A 25,168-nucleotide genomic window follows, 5' to 3' on the forward strand; every position below is an offset into this window, starting at 1 on the left:
CTGGACAAGGAAAAGAGGAGGGGAAAGAAAAGAAGAGGTGTCCTAACCTCAGGAGACCTATTATTTGGGGGTAGGGAGAGGCAGAGAAGGAGGGAATCCACTTTGGCCCAAGACACCAATCTGGGAGCTTTACATATGTAACCTCATTTAATCCTCACACCAGCTCTGTAGAGTGGGCATTAATACCATCTTACTAGTAATTCCACTGGATAGTTTTACTTCCTTTGCAATCTGGATACCTTTTACTTCTTTTTCTTGCTGACAAGCCTGGGATAGAGTCTCCAGTACAATGTTGAGTAGAGGTGGAGGGAGTAGACTTCATTGTCTTGTTCCTAATTTAGGGGTAAACCTTTCAGTCTTTTGCCATTAAGTATGATGTTAGCTGTGGATTTTTTGTAGATGCCCTTTATAGGTTGATGGGGTTCCTTTCTAGTCTAGTTTGAGTGTTTTTATCTTGACAGGGGGTTGGACTTTTCAAATGCCTTTTCTGCATTTATTAAGATGTGAATGTGGTTTTTTTCCTCTATTCTGTTGATATGGTGTATTACACTAATTGATTTCAGGTGTTAAAAAAGACCTTGCAATCCTGGGATAAATTCTATTTGGTCATGGTGTGTAATCCTTTTTATATGCTGCTGGATTCAGTTTGTTAGTACTTTGTTGAGGATTTTTGTGTCTATATCATAAGGGATATTGACCTGTAGTTTTCTTTTCCTGTGATAGCTTTGGTTTGATATAGGGTAATCCTGGCCTCATAGAATGAGTTGGAATGTGTTCCCATTTTTCATTTTTTGGAAGAGTTTAGGGGGGATGGGCATTTGTTCTTTAAATATTTGGTAGAATTCATCTGTGAAGCCATTTGAGCCTGGGAAGACTCTACTTTATTACTGTTACTGATGAGTTTGTTGATCTTGCCACCTCAAGAGACCTTGGGCTAGTTATCAATGTATTGCTACTCAGCTCTAAACTCACCCTTCACTGCAGGAGCTGGGCCTTTAAATTGTTTTCATGAAAATAAGCGTTCCGGGTAGAAGGCCCTGCAGAGGCCTTGCAGGGGGAATGGGGTGTGCTTCCTGGCTCCATGTGCTCTCTGGTGTACCCCTGCATCAGGGCAGCTTCCGCCATCAATTTTCCCTAGTACCCTATCAGGTAGTTCTGTAACTTCCATGAGACACCTCCCAGGAACAGCATTCCTCAGCACTCTCGAAGTGCTAACAAGTTCTGGAGGGTGGATTTCTAGTAAGTTCTACTGGCACAGATTTCCAGTCACTTCTTGCCATTTAATGAGCCATGGCCAATGCCCTCTCTAACAAGGTCTCAATCAGTTCTTCCAAGGGGCAGGGGCTCTTCCTTGGGTGTTCTAGTTCGGCACTGAGGTAATGGCTGGTCCTTATATCTGATCTTCTTATAATCCTTAAAGCTCTCTTTAGTTCTTTCTAGTCAGAATTCTTTGTGATTTAAAACATCTGTTGCAAGTAGTTGCTCATTTGTGCAGTGATAATTTTGAACATTTATGTTTAAATTCTTATGTTTAAATTTTTTGTTAACATTCCTTCCATGCACTCTTTTGCTATTAATTTATGTATATAAATCAGCATGTAGTTAATTTGTCATTTTGATAAACCAATGAACTAAAAAATGTTAAAAGTTCACTCAGAGTACCTGTTTTGGGACACCTATCCTGACCCCTGCCTGCCTTCCACGCAGAGGTAACCATTTCCTCATCTGTAATTTCAGGGCTGACACTCTGAATCAGGTTGTTGCAGCAACTGTAACACTTGGTTTTTCATGTAACTGATCAAGTTCAATTTTTACAATCTGACTGATATACAACAAAAGTTACGTTTCAGTTGGCATCTTATTCAGTTGGCTCACAAGTATGTTGCCAGATTTGGAGGGCATGTTAGAGATGGTTCGTCTTAATTTAAACATCCTAAAAAGCTTCAAAAATTCACATTGGAAGCAGATGCCTCAAAAAGATGAGCAGAGCCCTGGCTGGGTGGCTCAGTTGGTCGGAGTGTCTCCTGTACACCAAAAGGTTTTGGGTTCCATTTGGGTTAGGGCACATAGCTGGGTTGCAGGTTTGATCCCTGGTGGGGGCGCGAAGGAGAGGCAACTGATGGATGTTTCTCTTTCCTCTCTCTCTCTCTCTCTCTCTCTCTCTCTCTCTCTCTCTCTCTCTCAACCATATCCTCAGGTGAGGCTGAAAAAAGAGGAAAAAAAAAGATGGGAAAATAAAGTGTGCCCCAGAGAAAGTAGCATCAAGGATTTAACTGCAGTTACTGATTTTCCCAAGCATGTAGAAATGTGCACATAATATGTGTATATTTGTAGGAAAACAGTCTAGGGAGAAATACACACTGAAAGGTTAACATCCTTTTATCAGGTATTACCTATTTTGTGCCAGACCCCAGGTTACAAATAATGAGAACTACCTGACAGACAGCCTAGCAAGGAAGGCCAATGGGTATAAGCCAAATACGTTTTAGTTTCTTTTTATTCTTCTCTGTGTTTTGCACAGTGTGGATATCTTCTCCAGCAACAACCAAAAAGGTTTTATTTTGGAAAAGGAAAATATTTTCACTTCTGAGGGTAAAGTCAGTAAGAAGGGCCAGCTCCCGAAGCCCCTCTGCTTAGTTCCCATTGTTCTCACGGAACCTTTGTGCAAGCGTCTAGTATCCTACCGGGCGACCCGAGACACCGGAAGTAGAGGCTCTGCGACCGACTCAAGCCGAGGGCTCCTACCGACCGGCGACCCGCGGGCCGACTGCGGGGACCCGCCTACCCACAGGGACCACGCTTCATCGACTTAGGATCCGGTCCGGTCCGACCGTTACTGCCGATAACGGAAAGCCTTGGGCGGGCTGCCCATTGGGCACCGTGCCAGAAGTGGGAACTGGAAACGGTGTTCGGTGCCGCCCGGGTTGGCTCCAGCAGTGGCGGTTGCAGTGGAGCCCCTCGCGGGCGTCAGGGCGCGGGCGGCGCGCGCTGTGCTGGATCAGGTGGTGCTGGGGGGTGAGGAGCTGCGGTGTCCGGTGCCGAGCAGGAGGCTGCCGAAGGCCTGGGAGGTGCAGGGGAGCGACCGCTGCGCCTAAATGCGGGCGTGCGCTCCTGGGTGCGCGTCCTGTGCGCCCCGGCTTGCGGCTTTGTGGCGACCGCCTGCTGGTCACCAAGTGCGGCCGCCTCCGGCACAAGGAGCCCGGCGGCGGCGGCGGCGGCGGCGTTTACTGGGTGGACTCGCAGCAGAAACGGGTGAGTTGGGGCCCGGGAGGGGTGGTACGGCCGTGAGGGGTAGCGGGGCTCTGGGAAGACTGCTTGGAAGAGGCAGGGAGGGGCGTCGAGCAGAGGCCTCTGTTAAGCTAGCCCAGAGCCCCGATGTCTGCGCCCACGTCGTCTGCTTTAGAGGGATTGTGACACTGGGACGTGGCCCGAGAAGGACGGCCAGGAGAGAAAGGGGGGTGGAGATCCTGGCCTGTAAGGGATGGGGACTGTGAGACACGGTAATTGTCTTCACAATCCCGAAGGCCAGGGAAAACCAGGCTTATCGTCAGGGGCCCCCAAGGGCAGAAGCAGGCTCTGAGTGGATGTCACAGGGAGGTAAATTAGAATAAGGAAGAACTTTTCATAGCGGGAACATCGTCGAACATTGTTCCCTGATACAGAAGAGGTACGGGCTACCAGCTCAAATGAATAGCCTGTTAGAAGCTGTAAACCTGAGAGTTATATGATGTGGTTGTTTTCCTTTTACTGAAAGTGGTATACGACGGTTTATTGTAAGATGTGTATTAATTTGTAAATTAGATTTCAAAATGTTTCCTGAATATCTCCAATGACAAACTTTAGTAACCAGTAGGACTGGCTGAAGATACCTTCCCAGATACTTGGAAAGTGATGGTCATTTATGGTTTTTCTCTCACTCTGATTTCTTTTGTATTGCAGTATGTCCCAGTGAAAGGAGACCATGTGATTGGCATAGTGACGGCTAAGTCGGGAGATATATGTAAAGTCGATGCTGGAGGGAGCGAGCCAGCGTCTTTGTCTTGGCGTTTGGAGGTGCAACTAAAAGAAACAGACCAAATGTGCAGGTAATGAGAGGAAACTTTGGTTTCAAAAAAGGAAAAACATCCAGATATTCTGAAGGCTACCTGAATGTCTCCAAAGTCTGACTATTTTCCCAGTGTTATAGGATGACCTCCCAGCATCTGTGTGATCATTCTCGGCTACAAGGGTTCCTTATGTTGCTTCAGCTCTGGGACTGGAGTCACGTGCTTATGTTACATTTGCTATATTGGGAGTTGTTTAATCTCTATTGAGTTGAAAGGTTCTATCTGTTCTATTGATATCTGTTTTGTCCACATCCACTGGACAAGGAAGTAAGCCATAGGTTAGGGAGGAAGGAGGAATACCTGGTAAGTGGTGCAAATTGCCATATCAGCCATCCCTCTTTCCTGATTGTACGTCCGGGAACTGTCATCTCACACCTTCAGTCACATCCCTGTTTTCCCGCAATCCCTTTTGGTTGTTTCCTCGTTTTCTACTTGGGCTTTTCAGGTAGCAACCCTCTTCCTGTCCACCCAAGCCAGAAATTTGGTGCGTTTTTTGCCCCTTATCACTCACCTTTCAGGTGTCTTTTGTTGCTTAATCTTACTAATCTATTTGACTCTATCTTTAAGTCCACCCTGCAGCTCCATTTTTCAAGTTCAGGCCCTAGGTACCCTTGACTGGAGTTGGCCGATTTAACATCCCTGCCTGTACACTTTAACCCCTCCATGCAGGCATTTGAGAGCCTACAGCCTCTCACACTCCACTTTCTTCAAAGCCTACAGGTTTCCTTGGCATTATACTCCACAAGTCTTCCCTTTTCCACAATTATATCTCTGCACAGCTGTGCTTGAACCTCACTGAACTATTTAACAGCACGACTGAACTCAGTGCCCTGCCCTGTTGTTGCTCATGCTGGTTCTCTGTCTGGATTGCTGTATCCCCTTTTCAGCCTGTGGAACACATACTCATATTGTAAGACTCGGGCCAAATACCACCACCTCTATAAAACCATTCCTGACTTGCAATCACTTTTTCTTAGCGCTGCTCTGGCACTTAACTAGGTTTGGCTTTGAATGAAGTTTATTGTTTATATGTACATCCCCACTGCCCTCAAGACCAGATGCTTGTGAAAGGCAGAGAATGTGTTTCTAGTTCCTATAGTCATCAACTTAACAGGTAAACAAGTTCACTCTCAATGTCTTTAGTTTCATCATTTTGAAGTTCAACTCTTGTGAAGTTTTTACATCTTGCATGGAGAAGTGTCAGTGAATTGCCATTGTTCCATTTTGCATGCCAGGAGGTTCTTCTCTCCATCTATCTTCTGTAATTCCCTAGAGCAGAGCTACCTAATAGCACTTTCTGTGATGATGCTAATGCTTTACTTCCACAATGATTAGTATGGTAGCCCCTAGCCACACATGCCTGTTAAACACTTGAAATATGGCTAATGCAACTAAGGAACTGAATTTTAAGTATTTAATTTTAATTAATTCAAAAGTGAGTTAAAATTACTATTTGTGGGTAGATGGCTACCACATTGGACAGTGTAGCTCTGGAGGGTATTTATATTTTGGCTTTGTGATGGCTCCCAGTCTAGGGATTTCCTGGTGGGTTAAGGGCGGGGGGGGGGGGCGGCGGGGGTACATGTGTCAATGCTGCCTTTGTTTAAGACCCAACTCCAAAGTGACTGCGAATCTTGGCATGTAGTCAGTTCCTTAGCTACAGAACTGTAGGTAGTTGGCCTTGCTGTTATGGGAAATAACGACTATAAAATGGTTACTGTTTTTAAATTATCATTGTAGGTTGGAGATCTCATTTATGGACAATTTGTGGTTGCTAATAAAGATATGGAACCAGAGATGGTTTGTATTGACAGCTGTGGACGAGCCAACGGAATGGGTGTGATTGGACAGGATGGTCTACTTTTTAAAGTGACTTTGGGCTTAATTAGAAAGTAAGTCCTAATGCTTTCTAGTTTCCTGGTCTTTTATAATTATACCTTCTTGGAAAGCCAACTGATCTTTGGGATTTGGATTCTTTGTAACAACATCTGAATTTCCTCAATTAAAAAATCATTATCCATTTAAGCATACTTGTAAACTCAAGCATTTAGTCCCATCTTCTCTTAATGTAAATACATTGTATTCAGATGTACTTGGTGGTCTAGTTTCTGTGCTGATATGGAGTCTGGGCTTCCTCCTGGTTTACTATTTCTTATAGCTGATTTACTCAGCCCAAATGTAAAAACTGGCCTTTCCGCCCTGGCCAGGCGGCTCAGTTGGTGAGGCGTCATCCCCTACACCAAAAGGTTGTGGATCTGATTCCTGGTCAAGACACATACCTAGGTTATAGGTTCCATTCCCAGTCGGGGTGCTTAAGGGAGGCAACTGTTTGATGTTTCTCTCTCTCCCTTTCTAAAAATCAATAAAAACATATCCTTGGCTTTGGGTTTTTAAAAATTAAACACATAAAAACTGGCCTTTCCCTCCTATGTCACTTTAATAAAATGTAATTTATACAAAATCACCAAATTTCTCTAGTAATGGGAGCAGTGCAGGTAGGCTGATGGGATCCGTGAGCTTATGCAGACATTCACAGAAGACTTCTGCTATCTGTCCTGATAGATTTAATAGTTCCCAGCCCCGGCAGTTCAATTGGTTGGAGCATCATCCCGTACAGCAAAAGGTGGCTGGTTCAATCCCTGGTCAGGGTACACACTCAGATTGCGGGTTCAATCCCCACTCAGGGTGCGTGGAGGAGGCAACCAATCAATGCTTCTCTCACATTGATGTTTCTCTCCCTAAGAATCAATTTTAAAAAAAGTTCCCAGAGGCAGATTCTGTTAGGTGTTTATACTTTTACCTACCCAAAGCTGTGCCCTCTTAAAGGGTTTTATGTACTTGTAGATCCCGAAGTTCAGAGCTCTTGCATGACTCTGCTACTTATTCTGCAGGTTTGGAGAATTAGTTCAGGTTGTTAGAGAAGCATGTTACTAATCAAGCAGCACCCTTGTGGTTTGAAAGAGCAAACGCTTCTTTCCAAGTAGTGAATTTTATACCAGGGATTAACTTACATGGTCAGGAAAGTAAGTTTAAGGTGTTCTTTTAGCACTGTAGATAATTTTTAAAAGCTATGGTCTTAAAGCCTAGAATTAAGGTGCTCTGACAGTGTAGGGGAAGAACTTTATATGTTTTTGGTAAAGTTGATGACACAGGGAGTTTGATTTCTTTGTTGAGACTAGTGGCACTAGCCCACCTGTGACCTGATATACTGATCAGTGTAAATCTTCTTAGAACAGTGGTTCTCAACCTTGGCTGCACATTAGAATCACCTGGGAATCTTTTTAAAATCCTGATTTCTGGGCCTCATCCTCCGGAAATTCTGTTTCTTTGTTATGGGGTGAGGCCACAACATTAGTAACAAAGAAACAGAATTTCCAGAGGATGAGGCACAGAAATCAGGATTTTAAAAAGATTCCCAGGTGATTCTAATGTGCAGCCAAGGTTGAGAACCACTGTCTTAGAAGAAAAGGGGCAGTAAATGCTGTCATGTGCCTTTAATTATTTGAATGATGTTAGTGGGGCTTTAACTATGGAGAACTGCCTAGAAAAGGAGTCCTAAAGGAAAGTTAGGTCACACTCTACCACTTCATTAAAATTTCATTTTCTTTCCTTTTCCTCACCAGGCTGCTAGCTCCAGACTGTGAAATCCTACAGGAAGTGGGAAAACTCTACCCACTGGAAATAGTGTTTGGAATGAATGGAAGAATATGGGTGAAGGCAAAAACCATTCAGCAGACCTTAATTTTGGCAAACATTTTAGAAGCTTGTGAACATATGACAGCAGATCAAAGAAAACAAATCTTCTCCAGGTTGGCAGAAAGTTGATCTATGTGGATTTTTTTATAGTTGATCCAAGAGACTGGATTCCCTGGGGAAAAATTTTTCAGGTGAACCTGTCCCCATTAATCTTCAGAAGATAAGATATTATCTTATGTGAGTCTTCAAATATTTTTATAAACAAGTCACTGGTTGCCACTCATGTTCTTGTGGTTGAAAAAAATCATAAAATAGTACTATTTTTTCTTTTATAATAAAGTTTACTAAAAGTTAGTAGTATGATTTACTTGGTGTTAATTTCCTTAGTTTTGCTGGAAGTAACCATTGAAATAACACTTATTTTCTGATAATAGTAAAACATGTTCATCAAAGAAAATGTAGCCGAAACCGGTTTGGCTCAGTGGATAGAGCATTGGCTTGCGGACTGAAAGGTCCCAGGTTCGATTCCGGCCAAGGGCATGTACCTGGGTTTCGGGCACATCCCCAGTAGGAGATGTGCAGGAGGCAGCTGATCGATGTTTCTCTCTCATCGATGTTTCTAACTCTCTATCTCTCTCCCTTCCTCTCTGTAAAAAATCAATAAAATATATTTTAAAAAAAAGAAAAAAAAAAGAAAATGTAGAATACATAAAAAGTATGAAGCAGCAAACAAAAATCACTTGTAATCCTATTATGTAGTGGTGAGTATGTAACAGCTAACAATTATCATATATTTACAAATCAAGTATTGTTCCAAGTGTTTTGTTTGTATTGACTCATTTATTCTTAGTAACTGCAAAAGACAACTCCCTAGTGCAAGAAACTGAGGCTTAACTTGGCCAACATTCTCAACCACTACATGTGAATATGTTTTTCAAAATGGATTTATAGAATTATATTTTATATACTAGTCTGTAATATACTTTGTCCAAACATTTAAATATATTTCTTTCATGATTGCTATTAAAAATTCCATAGTTGTATAATGCTTCATTTTTGTGTTACAGGATATTTTGAAAATGTCCAGCTTCTTGTTTTGTTATAAAAAACACTATGATGAGGATCTCTGAATATAAGTTCATCCAAGTCTTATTTTGCCAAGGGTCATTTCCTAGAAGCCAAACAAAAAACTACCTACCTAGGTTTTGAAGAAATTGTAGATGTTTGTGATCGAGTTGAAGAGGAAATTCTATGTTATTTGGGATTTTAAGCAAAGCCTTTTGAGGCCAAAAAGAAGCCTGGCAGCTGACCCAGGTCAGTGGTTCTTGGGTTAGAGACTTCCCTGAGAATATGGTAAGAGTTACAGACCTCTGAGGCCTATTCATAGAGGTCCTCCTTTTTGGATGCATAGGTTATAGAACTATGTTGATAAAGACCAAGGAGCATTATGTACAGTGGGGCCTTGACTTACGAGTGTCCCGACTAATGAGTTTTTTGAGATACCAGCTGTGTCTTTGTCAATTTTTTGCAAATTTGAGTTAACGAGCTCGGTCTCGGAACCTCTGAACGAATTAAACTCGTAAGTCAAGGCCCCACTGTATTCCTAAAGATGTTTCCTAAAGACTAGGCTGCTCTTAAGTAATCAAGTTCATAGTTCCTGGGGGATTAAATTGTGAAAGGAAGGAGATAGAACCCAGAGGTAATCTTTTGGTTCTTTTGAAATAGAGGTTACATTTTTTTCAGTTTGCTAGCAGTTTAGAAATAAGTTGACCGACATAAACTGGCCATAGTAACTGAAGCAACTGTATCTAAGTAGGACATGAGAAAAGGGATCACTGAGATTTGCATCATAAGAGGCTCTCTGACATGCTTGTGTGAGATGCAATGTGTTTTCTTTTTTTTAAAATGTATTTTATTGATTTTTTACAGAGAGGAAAGGAGAGGGATAGAGAGTTAGAAACATCGATGAGAGAGAAACATCGATCAGCTGCCTCCTGCACACCCCCTACTGGGGATGTGCCCACAACCAAGGTACATGCCCTTAACCAGAATTGAACCTGGGACCCTTCAGTCCACAGGCCGACGCTCTATCCACTGAGCCAAACCGGTTAGGGCTATTTTCAAGTTAGACTTACCAGTACTATGTTTTTGCTTTTCAATTTGAACTGATAATTCAGATGTATGTGCAAAATCTAGTTTGTACAAGGCTCAGAAGGATACAAAAATACTCCCACAAATTGTCCCGTAGGAAGGCTATAGGAAGAGAGAAGCCTTCCACACCCATACTCAGCACAGGGAAGACAAGGTAGGAGACATAGGTGGGGAAAATTGCTATGGGGGCTTAAAGAGGGCTAGGTTAGGACAGGCTGATCCTGAAAAGCACATTGTACAGCACATTACTGAGTTAGGGAAAATCAGCATGATCAGAGCAGGTTGGACAAAGTCATACAACTTTATGATGCCACTTTGGTGAAAATTAAATTCCTGATATCACAATATTTAATTATTTAAGCTACTTCTAAAAGTAGATTTTTCACAAGTAGATGTAGAAAAATAAATTAACACACCCAAAGCCATGTAGTTTAAGGGCTAATTCCTTGTTATGTAAACTTTTTACTTAGTCAAGATAAACAGGGCACTTCCTGTGAGCTAGGCACTATAGGAGATACAAAAGAGCATAAAATATGGTCCCTGTTATTAATAACATCCTAATGAAGATCCGAGACGTCAAGTAAAGGCAAGTATGTGCCATCACCACTTTGCTCTCCTCTTTGGTCAAGGCCCCTCCAGCAACTTCACCTCCTGCAGGTGCACTCTTAGGATGTCCATCATTCCACTGAGTTCTGAAGAACATAGCCTTTTCTGGAAGAAACTCCTTTCTTCAATGCTTCAGGCCAGTTTTGAGTCTCAAAGTAAGTGGACAGGATATCAAATACTGTTAGAAAGGTAAATAGAAAACACAGTGACCACACACTGGAAAAAAAGAACTAGTAAATGACTAATGAAAAGGGTGTTCTTGAATATTCAACCAACCTACTCTGTACCACACCTGGTATTAGATCCTGGGGAGACAGAGGCAAAGCTACAGACCCTGCTTGCCCACAAGCACTGCCTACACTGAGAGATGTAGGCGTATAAATGGACAATGCTGCAACAGAGAGGAACACAATACAAAGGAAGGGTTGGTTCCGATGTGGCCTGGGACAGGAAGAGGAGGAGCCAAAATGCCTGTGAACTGAATCCTGAATTCACTGTCAATGATGGGTTAAAGGCAGGGCGTTCTAGGTCAAGGCAACAATTTCAACTGTATTTAACATAGATCGGAATTAGGAAGAAAATGAAAAATAGCTTTGAGAAGCCAGAATACATGTCACAAAGTGCATGCAATAAAGTACAAGTACATCAGTCATGGGGGGAAGCTGCGTCAAGGCCATTCATACTTAGGCATGATGCAAAGAAGCACCAGAATTAATTAACACATTAAGCGTGGGCCGTGTGAGCTGTACCTTGATTGATGGCCAATATCTCTGAATGATAGTTTTTCTCATTCTGGCGTCTGACCATGTATTCCTGGATTGGCAAGCGGGCTGTCTTGACAGAGTGTTCTCGGGCCTTTTGAAATGTCACCTTCTGTAAATAACAGTTAAATATTTTTCTTTTAAAAATAATACATGAAAATATTTTCATGCATAGCAAATTATGAGAATCCCCATTTATCACTCTAATTTCATCTATAATTATAATTAATGATAAATGTATTAAAAAGAAGTAGCCTGTTATTAACCATGTCACCCCAATAAATTCAATTAAAAAAAGGAAAAAAGAAAAGTAACCTGCAGATAATTAAGAGTTCTGCAGATAGCCCTAGCTGGTTTGGTTCAGTGGATAGAGCGTTGGCCTGCGGACTGAAGGGTTCTAGATTTGATTCCGGCCACAACCTGGGCATATGCCCTGACCGGGAATCAAACCAGTGACCTCTTGGTTCCTAGGTCGATGCTCTGCCACTGAGCTACACCCGGCTCGGCTATTAATGTCCCTTTAAAAATGTCCCTACCCTAGCTGGTTTGACTCAGTGGATAGAACATTGGCTTGTGGACTGAAGGGTCCCTGGTTTGATTCCGGTCAAGGGTACATGCCCAGATTGCGGGCTTGATCCCCAGTGTGGGGCGTGCAGGAGGCAGCCAATCAATGATTCTCTCTCATCATTGATGTTTCTATCTCTCCCTCCCTCTCCCTACCTCTCTGAAATAAAAGTACATTTTAAAAAACAAAAAGGTGTATATAAAAAAATGTCCCTGAATCATGAACTGAAGTTTATATTTGCTACCTTATAAGAAGCTGGAAAGGTACCTTTTTGCAAATTCCAGGGTTCAAGGGAAAGATTTAGATTACTGGGATAATTAACATACTCAAGTCTGGAAGGGACCTCAAGAGTTAACTATTCCCCTCCAACCACATTGATTGGTTGCCACTTGCACATGCCCCAACCGGACCAGGACCGGAGATCAAGCCTGCAACCAAGGTATGTGCCTTTGACTGGAATCGAATCCATGACCCTTCAGTCTGCAAGCCAACCACTGAGCAAAATTAGCTAGGGCAGGAAATTCTTGATATTGAGCCAGTTTTCTGTTGTTTTTTTCTGAGACTTCCACTCATTTGTCTAGTTCTACCCTCCCAGGGCCACAGCAAGCAAGTAAAATGGCCCTTCCACAAGACAGTCATTCAGATACTTCAAGCAGGATCATGCCACTATGAATCCTCTAGTCTCCAGACTCATAGTCTCAGTTCTGTCAACTTCCTTGACTATGACTTAGTTTTGAGTCCCTTCGTCATTCAGGTCAACCTCTCCTGAACTTGTTTTAGCTTATTAATGTCCTTTCATTGACGGTCCCATAATTGACTGGGCACCTAAGTATGGTCTAACCAACTGGAACAGCATGAAGCAGGCCTAGCACCTTCTTTGTTCTGATACCTGGACTACACCCCTCTCAGACTCACTTGAGACACAGTTCCAATAGAGAACTTCCAAAAATGTTTTAAGTAATGTGATTCAGATGGAATAAGGGTACAGTTATTCAAAGGACTTCTTTGAAGGACAACACTCCTTGCATATATGAGTTATTATTGTCTTTTTTTTTTTTGAAAGTCTATTCCTTTTTAACCACTTTGAACTAGCGTATAGAATTAAAAGTTAGTAGGAGACTTGGATGCTGCCTTGGAGGAGACTACTGTCTAGTGTTTGTTCTCTGAACATTTAAAGATAAAATGATTCCTCTTGAAGAGACATTTTTCTTAGCATTTTTCTAAGAAGCCAAATTCCAGTAACAACCAAAAAGTTCCATTCATCTGACAAATCTCTGTGCCACTTATTTTTCAGTTTAAATGTTGGTGGAGAAAGAAGGTAAGATGCTGTGTCAAAACTACATCTATAGCTCATACTCACTGATCCTTAGACTTTGCTGCCTCCAAAAAGGGGCTGTCACTCTGCTATGGGAGACAGCATTTAACTGTTGTCTTTTAATCTCCCTTAAACTAAAACAGCCCCCCCCCCACTCCAACTATTTTAGTTTTTACTATTACACTGGCTTTTTTGAAAGTCTGGCCCAGTTCTCTTGCATAATGTCTCACATTCTAGATCTGTTTTCTCACGATTAAATTAAATTTAAACATTTTCTGTAGGAATACTTCTCAGGTGAGATTCCATCTTATCAGGAGGTACCTAATGTCACTATTGGTGATTCTAATTTTGATCACTTGGTTAAGATGGTGACCTCCATGTCATTTCATTGCGATGGTACATTGCAATTTGTGGGGTGATACTTTGAGACCATGTGAGTAGTCAGTTTCCCCCAACCTTTCGTTCAATCAATCCCTGAATCAAAGATTGCCCTAGCAGTGACAAAATACTGATTTCTGAATTTTAGGCATTTCTCATTCTTAGCTGGCATTCTTAAGAGTCCCCCTGCCATTTTTTTAGATTATCACTATGAAGTCAGAGAACAATGACTATTTTAGAATAAATGCAATTCAGTTAAATATCATCTTGTTAAATATGTGTGCATCTTATACATATATGAAATAATATATAAAATATGCTCATGTGAAAAACATATATATATATATGCAGATATCAAACAGATACTTGTGTGATCATAGACTATCAAGGGATACACAAGAAAACTGGTTTTCTCAAATGGGGACACTGGGGGACAAGGATTGGAGGGAGACATTCTTTTTATACATTTTAACTATTAACGTCATTCTTTATTATCTATGCAATGCTAATTAGAAAAATAAACAAAATTATCAAAAATATTTATATACTAGAAACACATTAAAAAACTCCAATTATGCCAATACAATTCCAATTCAACAAAAGAAATCTGGACAAGTACTATTGAGGTTGAGCTTATAGGACTTATGTCAGCAGGGAAGATGGGCTAAGGAGGAGCAAACTACTCTCTCACCAAGAACACACAGCTAGTAAGAATGCTGAGGCAACACTTCCTTGGTCAAGATCAGAGCTATTCTTACAGAAATGAAGAGAGGAGAGGAGAGGAGTTCCACAGTGGCTACTGATGTAATTACCAAATATTCCCAGCCTGGGTTCTGTCAGGAAAGCACGGCTTACATTGCTGAGGAGAGAGTGAATTTCACACGAGGAAGGGCCAACTCAGGCAGAATAGGCTCCTTCTTTTTTAAAAAAAAAAAAAATTTTTATTTGTTTTTTACAGAGAGGAAGGGAGAGAGAGAGTTAGAAACATTGCCAAACCGGTTTGGCTCAGTGGATAGAGCGTCTGCCTGCGGACTGAAGGGTCCCAGGTTCGATTCCGGTCAAGGGCACGTACCTCGGTTGCGGGCACATCCCCAGTAGGAGGTGTGCAGGAGGCGGCTGGTCGATGTTTCTCTCTCATCGATGTTTCTAACTCTCTATCCCTCTCCCTTCCTCTCTGTAAAAAATCAATAAAATATGTTTAAAAAAAAAAAAAAAAAAAGAAACATCGATGAGAGAGAAACATCGATCAGCTGCCTCCTGCACACCTCCTACTGGGGATGTGCCCACAACCAAGGTACATGCCCTTGACCGGAATCAAACCTGGGACCTTTCAGTCCACAGGCTGATGATGCTCTATCCACTGAGCCAAACAATTTAGGGCTCCTCCTTCTTATTCCCTTAGTGTTTCTAGGCCGTTTGGGTAAGATTATTACAGGGTAGGTGTCTCTACAAGTAAGGACCATTTTTCAGAATACAGTTTTTCAGCCAAAAAATATACACTTACCTTCTGAATGCTTTCGTCCACAAGTCCACCAAGGATGTAAACTGTGTTTAGATCAACATCTTCAAGAGCTAGTGAAGAAATGAAGGCTAATGAGATCAAATCTTTATAATTTCTAAATCCAAAGAAAAGTAAAAGGAAAGAATGAAAAAAGTAGGAATTTCATGGAATAGAAAACAAAGATAGATTTTCTAATCCTCTGAAAAACAATTAAATAGATAAACCTTTGGCATATCTTATCAAGGTAAAAAGGTAGTAGACTCAAATCAACATTAGGATTCAGGAAGGAGACAAAATTAAAATTACAAAGGAATGTGAAATGAAGAATGTGAAATGAGAATATGAAGATCAACTTAATATCAATAAACTTGAAAATTATGTGACATAGATGATTTTCTAAAATAGATGATATATATCTAATTGATCCAAAAGGGTCAATGGAGGGAGCTGACCAGGGAAACTAGCTCAATACAATGCTACATGATCTGTGCAGTCAAGAACTTACCATGTTCTGAGTCAGGAGTCAGGTACACAAGGGTTTCCAGGGGGAATATACTAAAGCAGTCTTCTTCTGTTATGTCTAGCTGAAAAATACGAATAATCCAATGTACTGTGAACTAGGTTAAGACATAGCCCACGGTGCAGCAAGGGGCTATATGTCTGACAACCTGTTCTTAGAAAGTGCTCAGCTGGGGCGGGGACGTAGAAAGGCACAGACATGCAACCCTATGAAATAAGGCAGAAAGTATATGGGGCCCTAACAAATATACAGGGAGCATACCCCAGGACTACGGATGAGGGAGGGACACCCCAGAGACAACCTTGTAGTGAAGGGAATGCTGGAACTGGGTTTCTGAAAAGAGGTGAGACTGACACAACAGGAAGAAGGACTCAAAGTGGAGGGAATCATACTAAGGAAGGCATGGACAAGGGATTACATGGCCCTGAGATTGGGTCTCTTTGGTTCACGTGCAGGAATCAACAAACATGCACAGCAGAAAGTAAGGCTGGAAACGGCTGCACTACGGGAGGGACTGTTAAGACAGTAACAGCAACCATGACTGATGGTGCAGCACTGCATGGGGCACTCTTCACACTCATCGCCTCCATGGGCCTCCCTGGGAAAGGCCACACTGCCCAGTCTCAGCTACACAAGGGCATGCTTAGTGGCATTTCTTAGGGACTGATCTGGATTCTTACCTGTATGTCAATCACTACACGTATGAGATCCCATTGAAAGTTGAAAAGCAACTTGGTATTCCCTAAAACTCATCTTAAATCCATATTACTTCCATAAGGATTCTTTCTCTTCCTCCAAAACTGTTTCCTAATTCTGCATCGCCGAGAACAAGAAAGGACTCATGGCATTTCTCCAAAACATCCCTGGAGTACACAGTCTACATACATTATATAGGACACAAAATGCAGTCCTATATACTTTTTGCCAACATGGTGGAATGAAGAAAAAATTTAAATATAAGAACTGATAAGTGGTTCTTAAATTAAAAAAAAAAATTTTAGATTGTAATAATGAAAACACAATTTCTCAAAATATGAAAAAATAAAAAAATTACCCCACAACCTATTTATAGATGATAATTCAAATAATATGCAAAATGAGGCTTACCAGGTAACTAGAAAAGCCATCATTCATCCTCAAACACTCTTCATACAGGGGACTGTCTGTTGTGAATCCAGTGAGGCAGATCCAAAATGGCCTGTCCGCTTTCTTATTCGAACCATACAACCTTCGGATCTGTCCAGCCAGCCTGCTTAGTTCCTTCAAAGAAGTAAGAACAACTTAGGGTGGAAACATGCCCTCTTTTTCTAAATTCATGTCAATAAATGGTTAGTAAGTTCACTGAGTGCTACTCTGGAAAATCTCATGAACTAGAATGACCCCCTTCACTCCAGAAGTGAGTACATGCATGTGTGAGTACGCATTACGCCCCTGGCATCACCTTATAGATGACAATGAGGTAATGATACTAGCCAAGAAACAGTGAGTTAATGGGAAAACTGAGACCGCCCCCTCCTTCAGGACCTGTTGTTAACATATCTAATATGATATATGAAATTGTTCTTTTAGCTTTTATCTAAAATCTTACCATGTGATGTTTACTATTTATTAAAGAGAGGTTAGATTACTATGCAGGCATTTTTATACTCCATCAAACAAACTTGGCACCTTCTCCCTTACTCTAGGAGATGTAAAGGATTGGGAGTTTTAACTTTCCATCCTGATTCAGAAGACCTCACAGTCTGGCTTGCTTTTGTTCATAGCGGAGAAAAGGCTGTGAGTTTGATTTAATCTGGTATCTCAATAGAAACAGTAGAAAATCCTTGGTTGACCTTTTCAGAGGGCTGTAGTTAGAGATTCCTACAAATCTTCAATTTTCCTAATTTCTCGGAAAAACAGGCAAACCCTAGCATATCTCTACTAATAAAAGGGTAACATGCTAATTAGACCGGGAGACCTTCTGGATATCCTCCCAGACAAAGCCATGGTGGCGGGGCCGAGGCAGAGGCGATTAGGGGCAATCAGGCCAGGAGGGGAGGGCAGTTAGGGGTGATCAGGCTGGCAGGGGGGGCCAGTTGGGGGTGAGCAGGCCAGCAGGGGGGGCCAGTTGGGGGAGAGCAGGCCAGCAGGCAGAGTGGTTAGGGGCAATCAAACAGGCAGGCAGGTGAGCGGTTAGGAGCCAGCGGTACCAGATTGCGAGAGGGATGGCCAACTGCCGGTTTAGGCCTGATCCCACCAGTAGTCAGACATCCCCTGAGGGGTCCCAGATTGGAGAGGGTGCAGGCCGGGCTGAAGGACCACTGGCCCCCTGCCCCACCACTAGTACTAATACAACAGGGGTATTGGGAAATAGAAAAATTTGTTTTGTAGGTTAAGGCCTAAAATTAAGGCCCAATAAGGTTTGCTGCCTTGATATCTAATGAAATTGGGTGAGCCTTGAATGGCCCAACTGCAAGTTCCTCTTCCAACTCTGCTCCCACGGATAAGGTCCCATAGCCAACAATCCTTTTTATCCAAGGGACGAGGTGTAGTTCCTGATTATCCCTGAGCAGTGGGTTTTAATTCCCTGCCAGCCCACAGAATTATTCCAACAACCAATCCCATCTTCCTGCAGGAAGCAGGGGCACCCACCCTCTTGATACTACAGAGCCTGCCCCCACAGTGCCTGGCTGTTCATTCTGTTCCCATGTGGCCCTGCATGGCATGCAATGCCATCCTCCCCCAGGGCTGAGTATATCTATATATATAAAAGCCTAAGCGACTGTTACAACCAAACGACCGGAACGACCGAAATGACTGGAACGACTGGTTGTTACGATGTACACTGACCACCAGGGGGAAGACGCTCAATGCAGGAGCTGCTCCCCCGTGGTCAGTGCATTCCCACAGCCAATCTCCCCCTGCTGGCCAACCTCCCGCGGGTGGTGGCGGCAGACACGGCCCCTTTCACAGGAGGGCCTTGGGGCTGGTTTCATCCCTCCCTCCCCTCAATTGGCCTGCCACCCACCCACCATGGTGGCAGCATAGCAAGTGAGGGAAGGAGGGGGGAGAGGTGTGAACCTCACAGTGGCAGGGCGCCAACGGGGGTGTTGGTGTCCGTTCCTTCTGCACCTAGCCCGTCGCTTCTTCTCTCGACCCCGCTGGAGCCTTTGGGCTCCAATTGGCCTGGCTCTGATCAGCCCTGATTGCCAGCCAGGCCTAGGGACCCCACCCGTGCGTGAATTTCGTGCACTGGGCCTCTAGTGTGACTAATAAACTGCTCTTCATCTTATCTGTTCAGTGTTGAGTGCCATGTGGTCAGCCAGCCCCAGAACCCCAGAACCTGTAGGGTGAGTGGGAGATCACTAAAACACATACATTGCAGGAAGACATGCTACCAGGTTATCTCCACACAACACAGAACCAGGCAAATATCCCTCTCCCCAGCAGAAGACCAAAGATTTCGTCTCTGGAGAACTGAAACTGAAAGGCTGTAACTAGACTGGGGACATATGAACACAGAGGCAAAGGGTTGATCAGGAATTTGGAAACTAGTGGATGTTCTACCTTCTTAGACATGTGGTGGGTCATACTTAAATCGATACAGAGTCTTGGTCCTGAATGTTTGGCTTCCAAAAGTTTCTCCTTGGTTAAGGATCTCAGAAAACGTTTGCTGTGCTGGGGGTAGATGCCTAGAGTGGAAATATCAGAAAAAATATATAAGTGGGAAAACAGAGGAATAATATTCAGTAAGAAACAAATCTCCCCAGCCAGGTGAGTACTATTTGCATAGGAAGAAAAACTAGAAACTTGAAGTTTGTGCCAGGTATTCATTCATCAGGCAGTTTAGGTATAGCAGAGGGGTGATGACTGTGGGCTCTGGAGCACTCTGCTGGGTCTAAATCTAAGTTCAGTTTGTTCATTTATTACTCGTATCAGCTTAAGCATGTTATTTAATTTCTCTGAGCCTCAGTATTTTCACCTACAAAATGGGGATAATAAAAGACCTACCCTTGAGGGTAGTCAAGGTAAAATTCTTAGCACTGGACCTAGCACATAGCTGTTGGTACCATTCCTTCTACTTCTGAGCTTATAAACACATATGTATGCTATATAGTTTACATCTGAAAGGCAGACTTCAATTTTGTTTTCTTTGATACTTTGATTCCCAACAAAATGGGACTATAGGTCTCACCTCCCAGATGTTTGTTTTTACTTAAAAACAGTATTACTATTCTTCTAGGAACATACAGATACCAGTTTGCTAACAAATAAATATAATTATACCAACAACTTGATTAATTGTTACCTGAATTTTCTGTACGATTGGCTTTTCTCCTTTCTTTTTCTTGCTTTCTTTTGCTCTTCTTTGCCGCAACTATCTTTTCCCAGTGTCTCTGTTTTCTTTGGACATTTTTCTTAGGTTATCCAGAAAACAAAATGTTTGAAAACTTCATAAGCACCAAAAAGGAAAATGAATATTAGAAACAGTTACTTATTTGTTTTAAAATTTAGGTATAAAGGTAGGAGAGAAAAAGGATGGTAGATTTAACAACAGAGATGGACTAGATTGTGTTTAGAGAAACCAGAGCCCCAGAAAGACATGTGACCTGTCGGGCCCAAAGGAGAGTTTGGATTTTCTGACCCTTCTGAGGTGTATCAAACAGACGTCTTGATCTGAAGCCTTAGACCGGTTAGCAGGGAATTCAACCCTTGGGATATACCAAACTCACTCCCAGTCTTCTTGTTACTGGTATCTCCCCTTAAAATAGGGGTTTCTGGGACATTCCATCATCTCACAGCCCATGGCCACCCACTGCACTCACCGAGCACCAGGTGGCGCTGTCCGTGGGCAGGGTCTCCCTCTCCCGAGGCTCACACTCCACATCCATCTGTAGAAGCTGGAAGCTTTCAGAGACACTATCTTCACCTGTGTCCTCTGGGATCACTTCCTGCTCCGGCAGCACCTGTGACTCTGTTTTCTGAGCACTCCCTTCCGAGTTCCAGTCCATGTGCTTGGCCCTCTGTCCTTTCACCCAGGTTGGAAAAGGCACAATTATGTGAGACATTACATTATTGCACTTACAGAGGTATTCCCCTACATCCAAGCGGCAGACAGCGTTATTGTGTTACTGAAGGAGAAGTGCGTAAAATACTAACATGGGTTTATTGAAAAGTACGTGTGTCTTCCAGAGAAATGAGTCAGCACCGAAACGCTTCAGTAGTAAGGGAGCCAAATCCACCTCTCAGAACACAAGCACAATCCTGACACCTCCCAGCAATCGGTGACTCACTGCTGCGGTGACAGAGAAAACCAAGTTATTTATCATGTTCTTTGAAATCCACTCATGAGTTGAGGGTGGGACAGAGATGGCAAAAGCCACCTCCCCTCTGTTTCAGTTTATTTTCAAAACCATTCCTTTATGATGAAAAGCAATTATTTATTGAGTACCTACTATATGCAAAGTTCTGGACATCCTTGGAGGATGAAGAGTGAGCCAAAAAATATGGCAAAGAGTGGCCCCAAACCAACCAAGGATCCATCTAGGTTGCTGCTGGTGATCTATCAAAATTTGTTTTTCCAAATTACATATTCATTCCCTCATCTCAGTTCAGTATCATTGCACCAGAAAGCCACAGTCACCAGCGGGAATGTTTACTATCCCTCGAAGTGCTAAGGAAGAAAAATATAGAGAACCACTCTAATAGCACTCCTAATGAATGTCACAGTTTCAAAGTGGTATTCGATATCCCTAAGATGAGTAAAAATGCTCTCTAGTCTACAGGTGTCACAAAGAATGGTATGACCCTTGCTCGTGGCGGCTCCTGAGTCCATGTGCTACCACCAACTTAGAAAAAGTGTTACCTTTGAACAAGTAAATCTATGTAATATGATCCACATGGTAAAAAGATTTTTATGATAAAAGTGATGATCCTCATTCTGACCCTTTCCACCTCTAGAGGCAACTCTTGTTAACCAGGCATTTTTAGTTCTGGTGATTAGCCCCTTAACCTGAAATCACATGCTTACACCATTACTTCTTGATTCATCAACTCTGAATTTTATCAATTCCCTATGAAACACTAGAATTCAAATACTGAAATTAACCCCTTTTGCCCTGGCCAGTGTGGCTGTTTGTTGGAGCACTGTCCTTTGCACCGAAGGGTTTGGGTTCAATTCCTGGTCAGGGCACATACCCAGGTTGTGAGTTTGATCCCCAGTTGGGGCATGTACGGGAGGCAACCAGTAGCTGTGTTTCTGTCTCTCTCCCTCTCCCTTCCTCTCTCTCTGAAGTCAATAGAAACATATCCTTGGGTGAGGATTTAAAAACAAAATTAACCCCATTTTTTGTTTCTGTTAGTTATCTTAATCTTTAAATTTTTTAAGCCATAATTTATTTAGAGTAGAGAGATTTTTAAGATTTGAAACTTATGTTCATTTTCCTCCCTAGGCTAGAGTTTACTTTTGCTTAAAACTCTGTTCTTTAATAGTCAGTACACAGTTTAGTATATGTATATATACCATTGACTGTGTCACTATGAGTTTATGGCATACAAAAAATGTAATAGTGTACATAATAATCTAGAGAAATTAGGAAAATACCAAGTTATTCTTAAACATTTCAGAAGCACTGCACTGTTCACATAGGAATAGTGATGTTAGTTATAAATATCTTTTTTAACAAAAGATATCCAGCCCTAGCTGGTTTTGCTCAGTGGATAGAGCGTTGGCCTGCAGACTGAAGGGTCCCAGGTTCGATTCTGGTCAAGGGCACATGCTAGGGTTGTGGACTAGATCCCCAGTAGGGGGTGTGCAGGAGGCAGCCAATCAATGATTCTCTCTCATCATGGATGTTTCTATCTCTCCCTCTCACTTCCTCTCTGAAATCAATAAAAAACAATTTTTTTAAAAAGATACCTCGCTCCCTCCAGATGACTGAACACACTTTCTATGCCAACCACCAGTGTCATCTGCATTTTTCTGCACTTAGGCATTCAAAAAAGAACAAACGAAAACTTTAAAATAAACTGGTCCAACACCTAACAACCTGAAAACAAATGTTAAATGAATGCTAGTTTGTTAACAGCCATGTGGTCTCTTCCTCCTCTGAACTCCACAGTATTTTGCATTCTTATCTGTGTTTGTCCATTCATTGAGTCAGTAAATATTCATTGGCCCCAGCTGGTTTGGCTCAGTAGGTAGAGCGTCAGCCTGCGGACTGAAGGATCCCGGGTTCGATTCTGGTCAAGAGCACATACCCAGCTTTCGGGCTCAATCTTCCTCCCCCTTCCTCTCCTAACTCAACAAAAATATATTTAAAAGAGACCCACCTCAGAACAAAAGACTCACACAGGATGAGAGTAAAGGGATGGTAAAAATTTAAAATAAATAAATAATATTCATTGAGCTCCTCCTCTGTGTCAGGACCTTTTGGGGAATGACTGGGAGGCAATGAATGTCCTCACTGGAGAAGTCTGTCTGAGGAGAAAAGAGAGACAGGGGTGAAGTAGCGGGAGGGGGTGCAGTTTTCCGTCGCTGTTTTAAAAATTGGAAGGTTAATGCTCATCTCTTTTCTCCTACCAAACTGAATTCTTTTTCAGAAGGAATATGTAACTGCATCTACCTAAACACTGAACAGTACAAAAAATCTTTGAACGGCAGTGTTTAAATAAATACTTGCTGAATAAACAGAGTTTTACTACCCCTGCCTCCATTTCCTTCTTTCCTATCCCCACTCTTTGTATCTGACCTCTCTGAATTCCTATAGTCCCTGGGAATGCTTTTCAGACCAGGAACGTGGGAGACAGTGATCTTGCAAATCAAACGGAGGCAACTCCAACCGCTACCAGACGAGTCTGTAACAAAGCAGGCTGGGCATTCCTGAGCACAGGGACCACATCTTGCTCATCTTCGTATCTTCACTAGCTATCACAGGCTTGGCGCAGAACGGAAGCTCAGTGCACAGTGAGTCGAAGCTTACCACCTAGTGATCCTTAGGGCATCACGGAAGCACAGATCTATCAATTCATGTGAGACATTATGCCCACATTTAGCATTTTACTTCTTCATTAAAAAAAAAAAAAATGTTTCCTGAGCCTCATTACGGGTCCAGTGCTGGGTACTGAGGTTACTCAGTTACTCATTTAACTAATAGTTAAGCACTTGACTTCATAGCACTTGCTGAGGATTCGGGGTTGATACTTACTCTGCCTTCGTGGGGCTGCAATGACCTGACTCAGCCTTGTATGACAGCTGGTCTGCCTGTTTCCCCACCAGATTACAAACAATTGCAGAGAAGAGAGGGTGAAGAATTCACGGGCACACTCCCAGCACTCAATACGGAGCCTTGCAAAATAAAAGCATCCTATGGGATTGATGATCATCCCTCTTCTGCTCAGCACCACTCTGGATCTCCATTTCACTTACGGTAAACAGCCAAAATCTTTACAATGGCCTGTACTGATCACTCAGGTCTACCTCCCCCGTCTACTGTCCCCTGCCACCTGATCTACTTGCCGATCCTCAAACATACCAAGGATACTCTCACCCCAGGGCCGTTGCCCTTGCTGTTCTCTGTACCTCCAATATTCTTCCTCTAGTCGAGGTAATTATGTAACTACATTTCTCACTTCATTCAGATTGTCACTATCCAACGTGGCATATATTTTACTTAGTTTTTGTGGGAGCGTCCCCATTCTTACAACTTGACCAAGCGTTCTGTTTGCTTGTTCACTATTGTATCCTTATGCCTAGAAAGGGGCTTGGTACATAGTAGATGCTCAATGAATACTCGCTAGCTGAATTAATGCATCCACTTTCTCAATAGCTAGCTTCCCCGTGTGAAGCATCCTCAGTCCTGGCCTGTACTCCCCGCCCGCCCGCCCCCCCCCCTCCCCCCCAATCTCCGAGTTTTCTAACTCAAGTCCCACCTGATTGATGAGCATATCCCTGGGCACTCAGTGAAGGACCAGCCTCTGCTGGCATGCTCCTGTCATTTTCTCAATCTAAATTTTAGTCCACGGAAGCTGCTCCCCGCCTCTGGCATCTTTAGACCCCAGGCCCAAAGGTACCCCGCCTGGCCCATTGGCTGCGAGTGCGAGGGGAGGCAGGAAGGGAAGGCACCAAGGTGCGGGACACCAGGCCACACAACTGTGAAACGCTGTTTCCCCGGCGTCTTCCCTATCCGCAAACGCGGCAGCACTCAGGGGCCAGACTCCAGACACCCAGAACCCCAGGCCCCCAGACCGCCAAGCCCTACCCCGCCCCGCCACCAGACCCGGGGTACCTGATCCCAGCACCTCACGCAGCGGCAGGGCATGTCAGGCCCCGCCTCCTGACCCACTTCCGGTCCTTGCCCCTTTCCGAACGGCATTCTGGGAGTTGTAGTTTTCAGCCTGACAGCTCGTTGTTCAGGAGCGTGATCGGAGGTTTGGTCTTCCTAGCCTCACCCAGGCACTAGGGAGCTCGGTCGCGCCTCTCTGAGCCTGCTTCTCCGCCTGATACACGGGATTACAATCCCAGGTGCTTGCAGACCGGCAGGGCTGCTGCAGGTGATCAGGCGCTTTAATGGCTATCAAAGACCGGGCAT

At 43.1% G+C, this 25,168-nt stretch overlaps 2 protein-coding genes across 12 annotated transcripts; one reads left to right on the plus strand and one right to left on the minus strand.

Moving 5' to 3' along the window:
* The first annotated feature begins 2,448 nt into the window (after positions 1-2,448).
* EXOSC3 (exosome component 3) lies at positions 2,449-8,165 on the plus strand. Its single transcript, XM_036330326.1, is given in 10 exon segments — positions 2,449-2,656; positions 2,659-2,764; positions 2,766-2,817; positions 2,820-3,035; positions 3,038-3,128; positions 3,131-3,252; positions 3,940-4,036; positions 4,039-4,085; positions 5,847-5,998; positions 7,730-8,165. Coding segments are annotated over 10 exon segments (1,278 nt in total). The 5' UTR covers positions 2,449-2,463; the 3' UTR covers positions 7,932-8,165.
* Positions 8,166-10,383: 2,218 nt separating this feature from the next.
* TRMT10B (tRNA methyltransferase 10B) lies at positions 10,384-24,994 on the minus strand. Of its 11 annotated transcripts, none has more exons than XM_036330338.1 (12): positions 24,866-24,994; positions 23,786-23,925; positions 22,911-23,058; positions 20,739-20,874; positions 20,405-20,602; positions 19,888-19,996; positions 19,146-19,270; positions 16,707-16,859; positions 15,585-15,663; positions 15,083-15,150; positions 11,309-11,432; positions 10,384-10,737 (listed from the first exon to the last, which is right to left on the minus strand). In XM_036330338.1, the coding sequence occupies exons 5-12, from the start codon at positions 20,588-20,590 to the stop codon at positions 10,631-10,633; spliced, it is 951 nt and encodes a 316-aa protein (XP_036186231.1). In that variant the 5' UTR covers positions 20,591-20,602; positions 20,739-20,874; positions 22,911-23,058; positions 23,786-23,925; positions 24,866-24,994; the 3' UTR covers positions 10,384-10,630. The 11 variants fall into 11 exon arrangements, with proteins under 11 accessions (XP_036186231.1, XP_036186230.1, XP_036186223.1 ...); XM_036330337.1 differs by having other exon boundaries at positions 20,405-20,607; XM_036330330.1 differs by having other exon boundaries at positions 20,405-20,871.
* Between the last annotated feature and the right edge of the window lie 174 nt (positions 24,995-25,168).

The sequence above is a fragment of the Myotis myotis genome, unplaced genomic scaffold (assembly GCF_014108235.1).
Source record: "Myotis myotis isolate mMyoMyo1 unplaced genomic scaffold, mMyoMyo1.p scaffold_m19_p_12, whole genome shotgun sequence".
In the NCBI taxonomy this organism is placed as follows: Eukaryota; Metazoa; Chordata; class Mammalia; order Chiroptera; family Vespertilionidae; genus Myotis; species Myotis myotis.

Coding starts and splice junctions, on each gene's coding strand:
- TRMT10B (XM_036330333.1), bottom strand. CDS start 20,647: ATGTCTCACATAATTGTGCCTTTTCCAACCTGGGTGAAAGGACAGAGG. Junction 19,271..19,887: donor CAATCGTACAGAAAATTCAG/GTAACAATTAAT, acceptor TTTCCACTCTAG/GCATCTACCCCCAGCACAGC. Junction 16,860..19,145: donor CCCACCACATGTCTAAGAAG/GTAGAACATCCA, acceptor ACTTCTTTGAAG/GAACTAAGCAGGCTGGCTGG.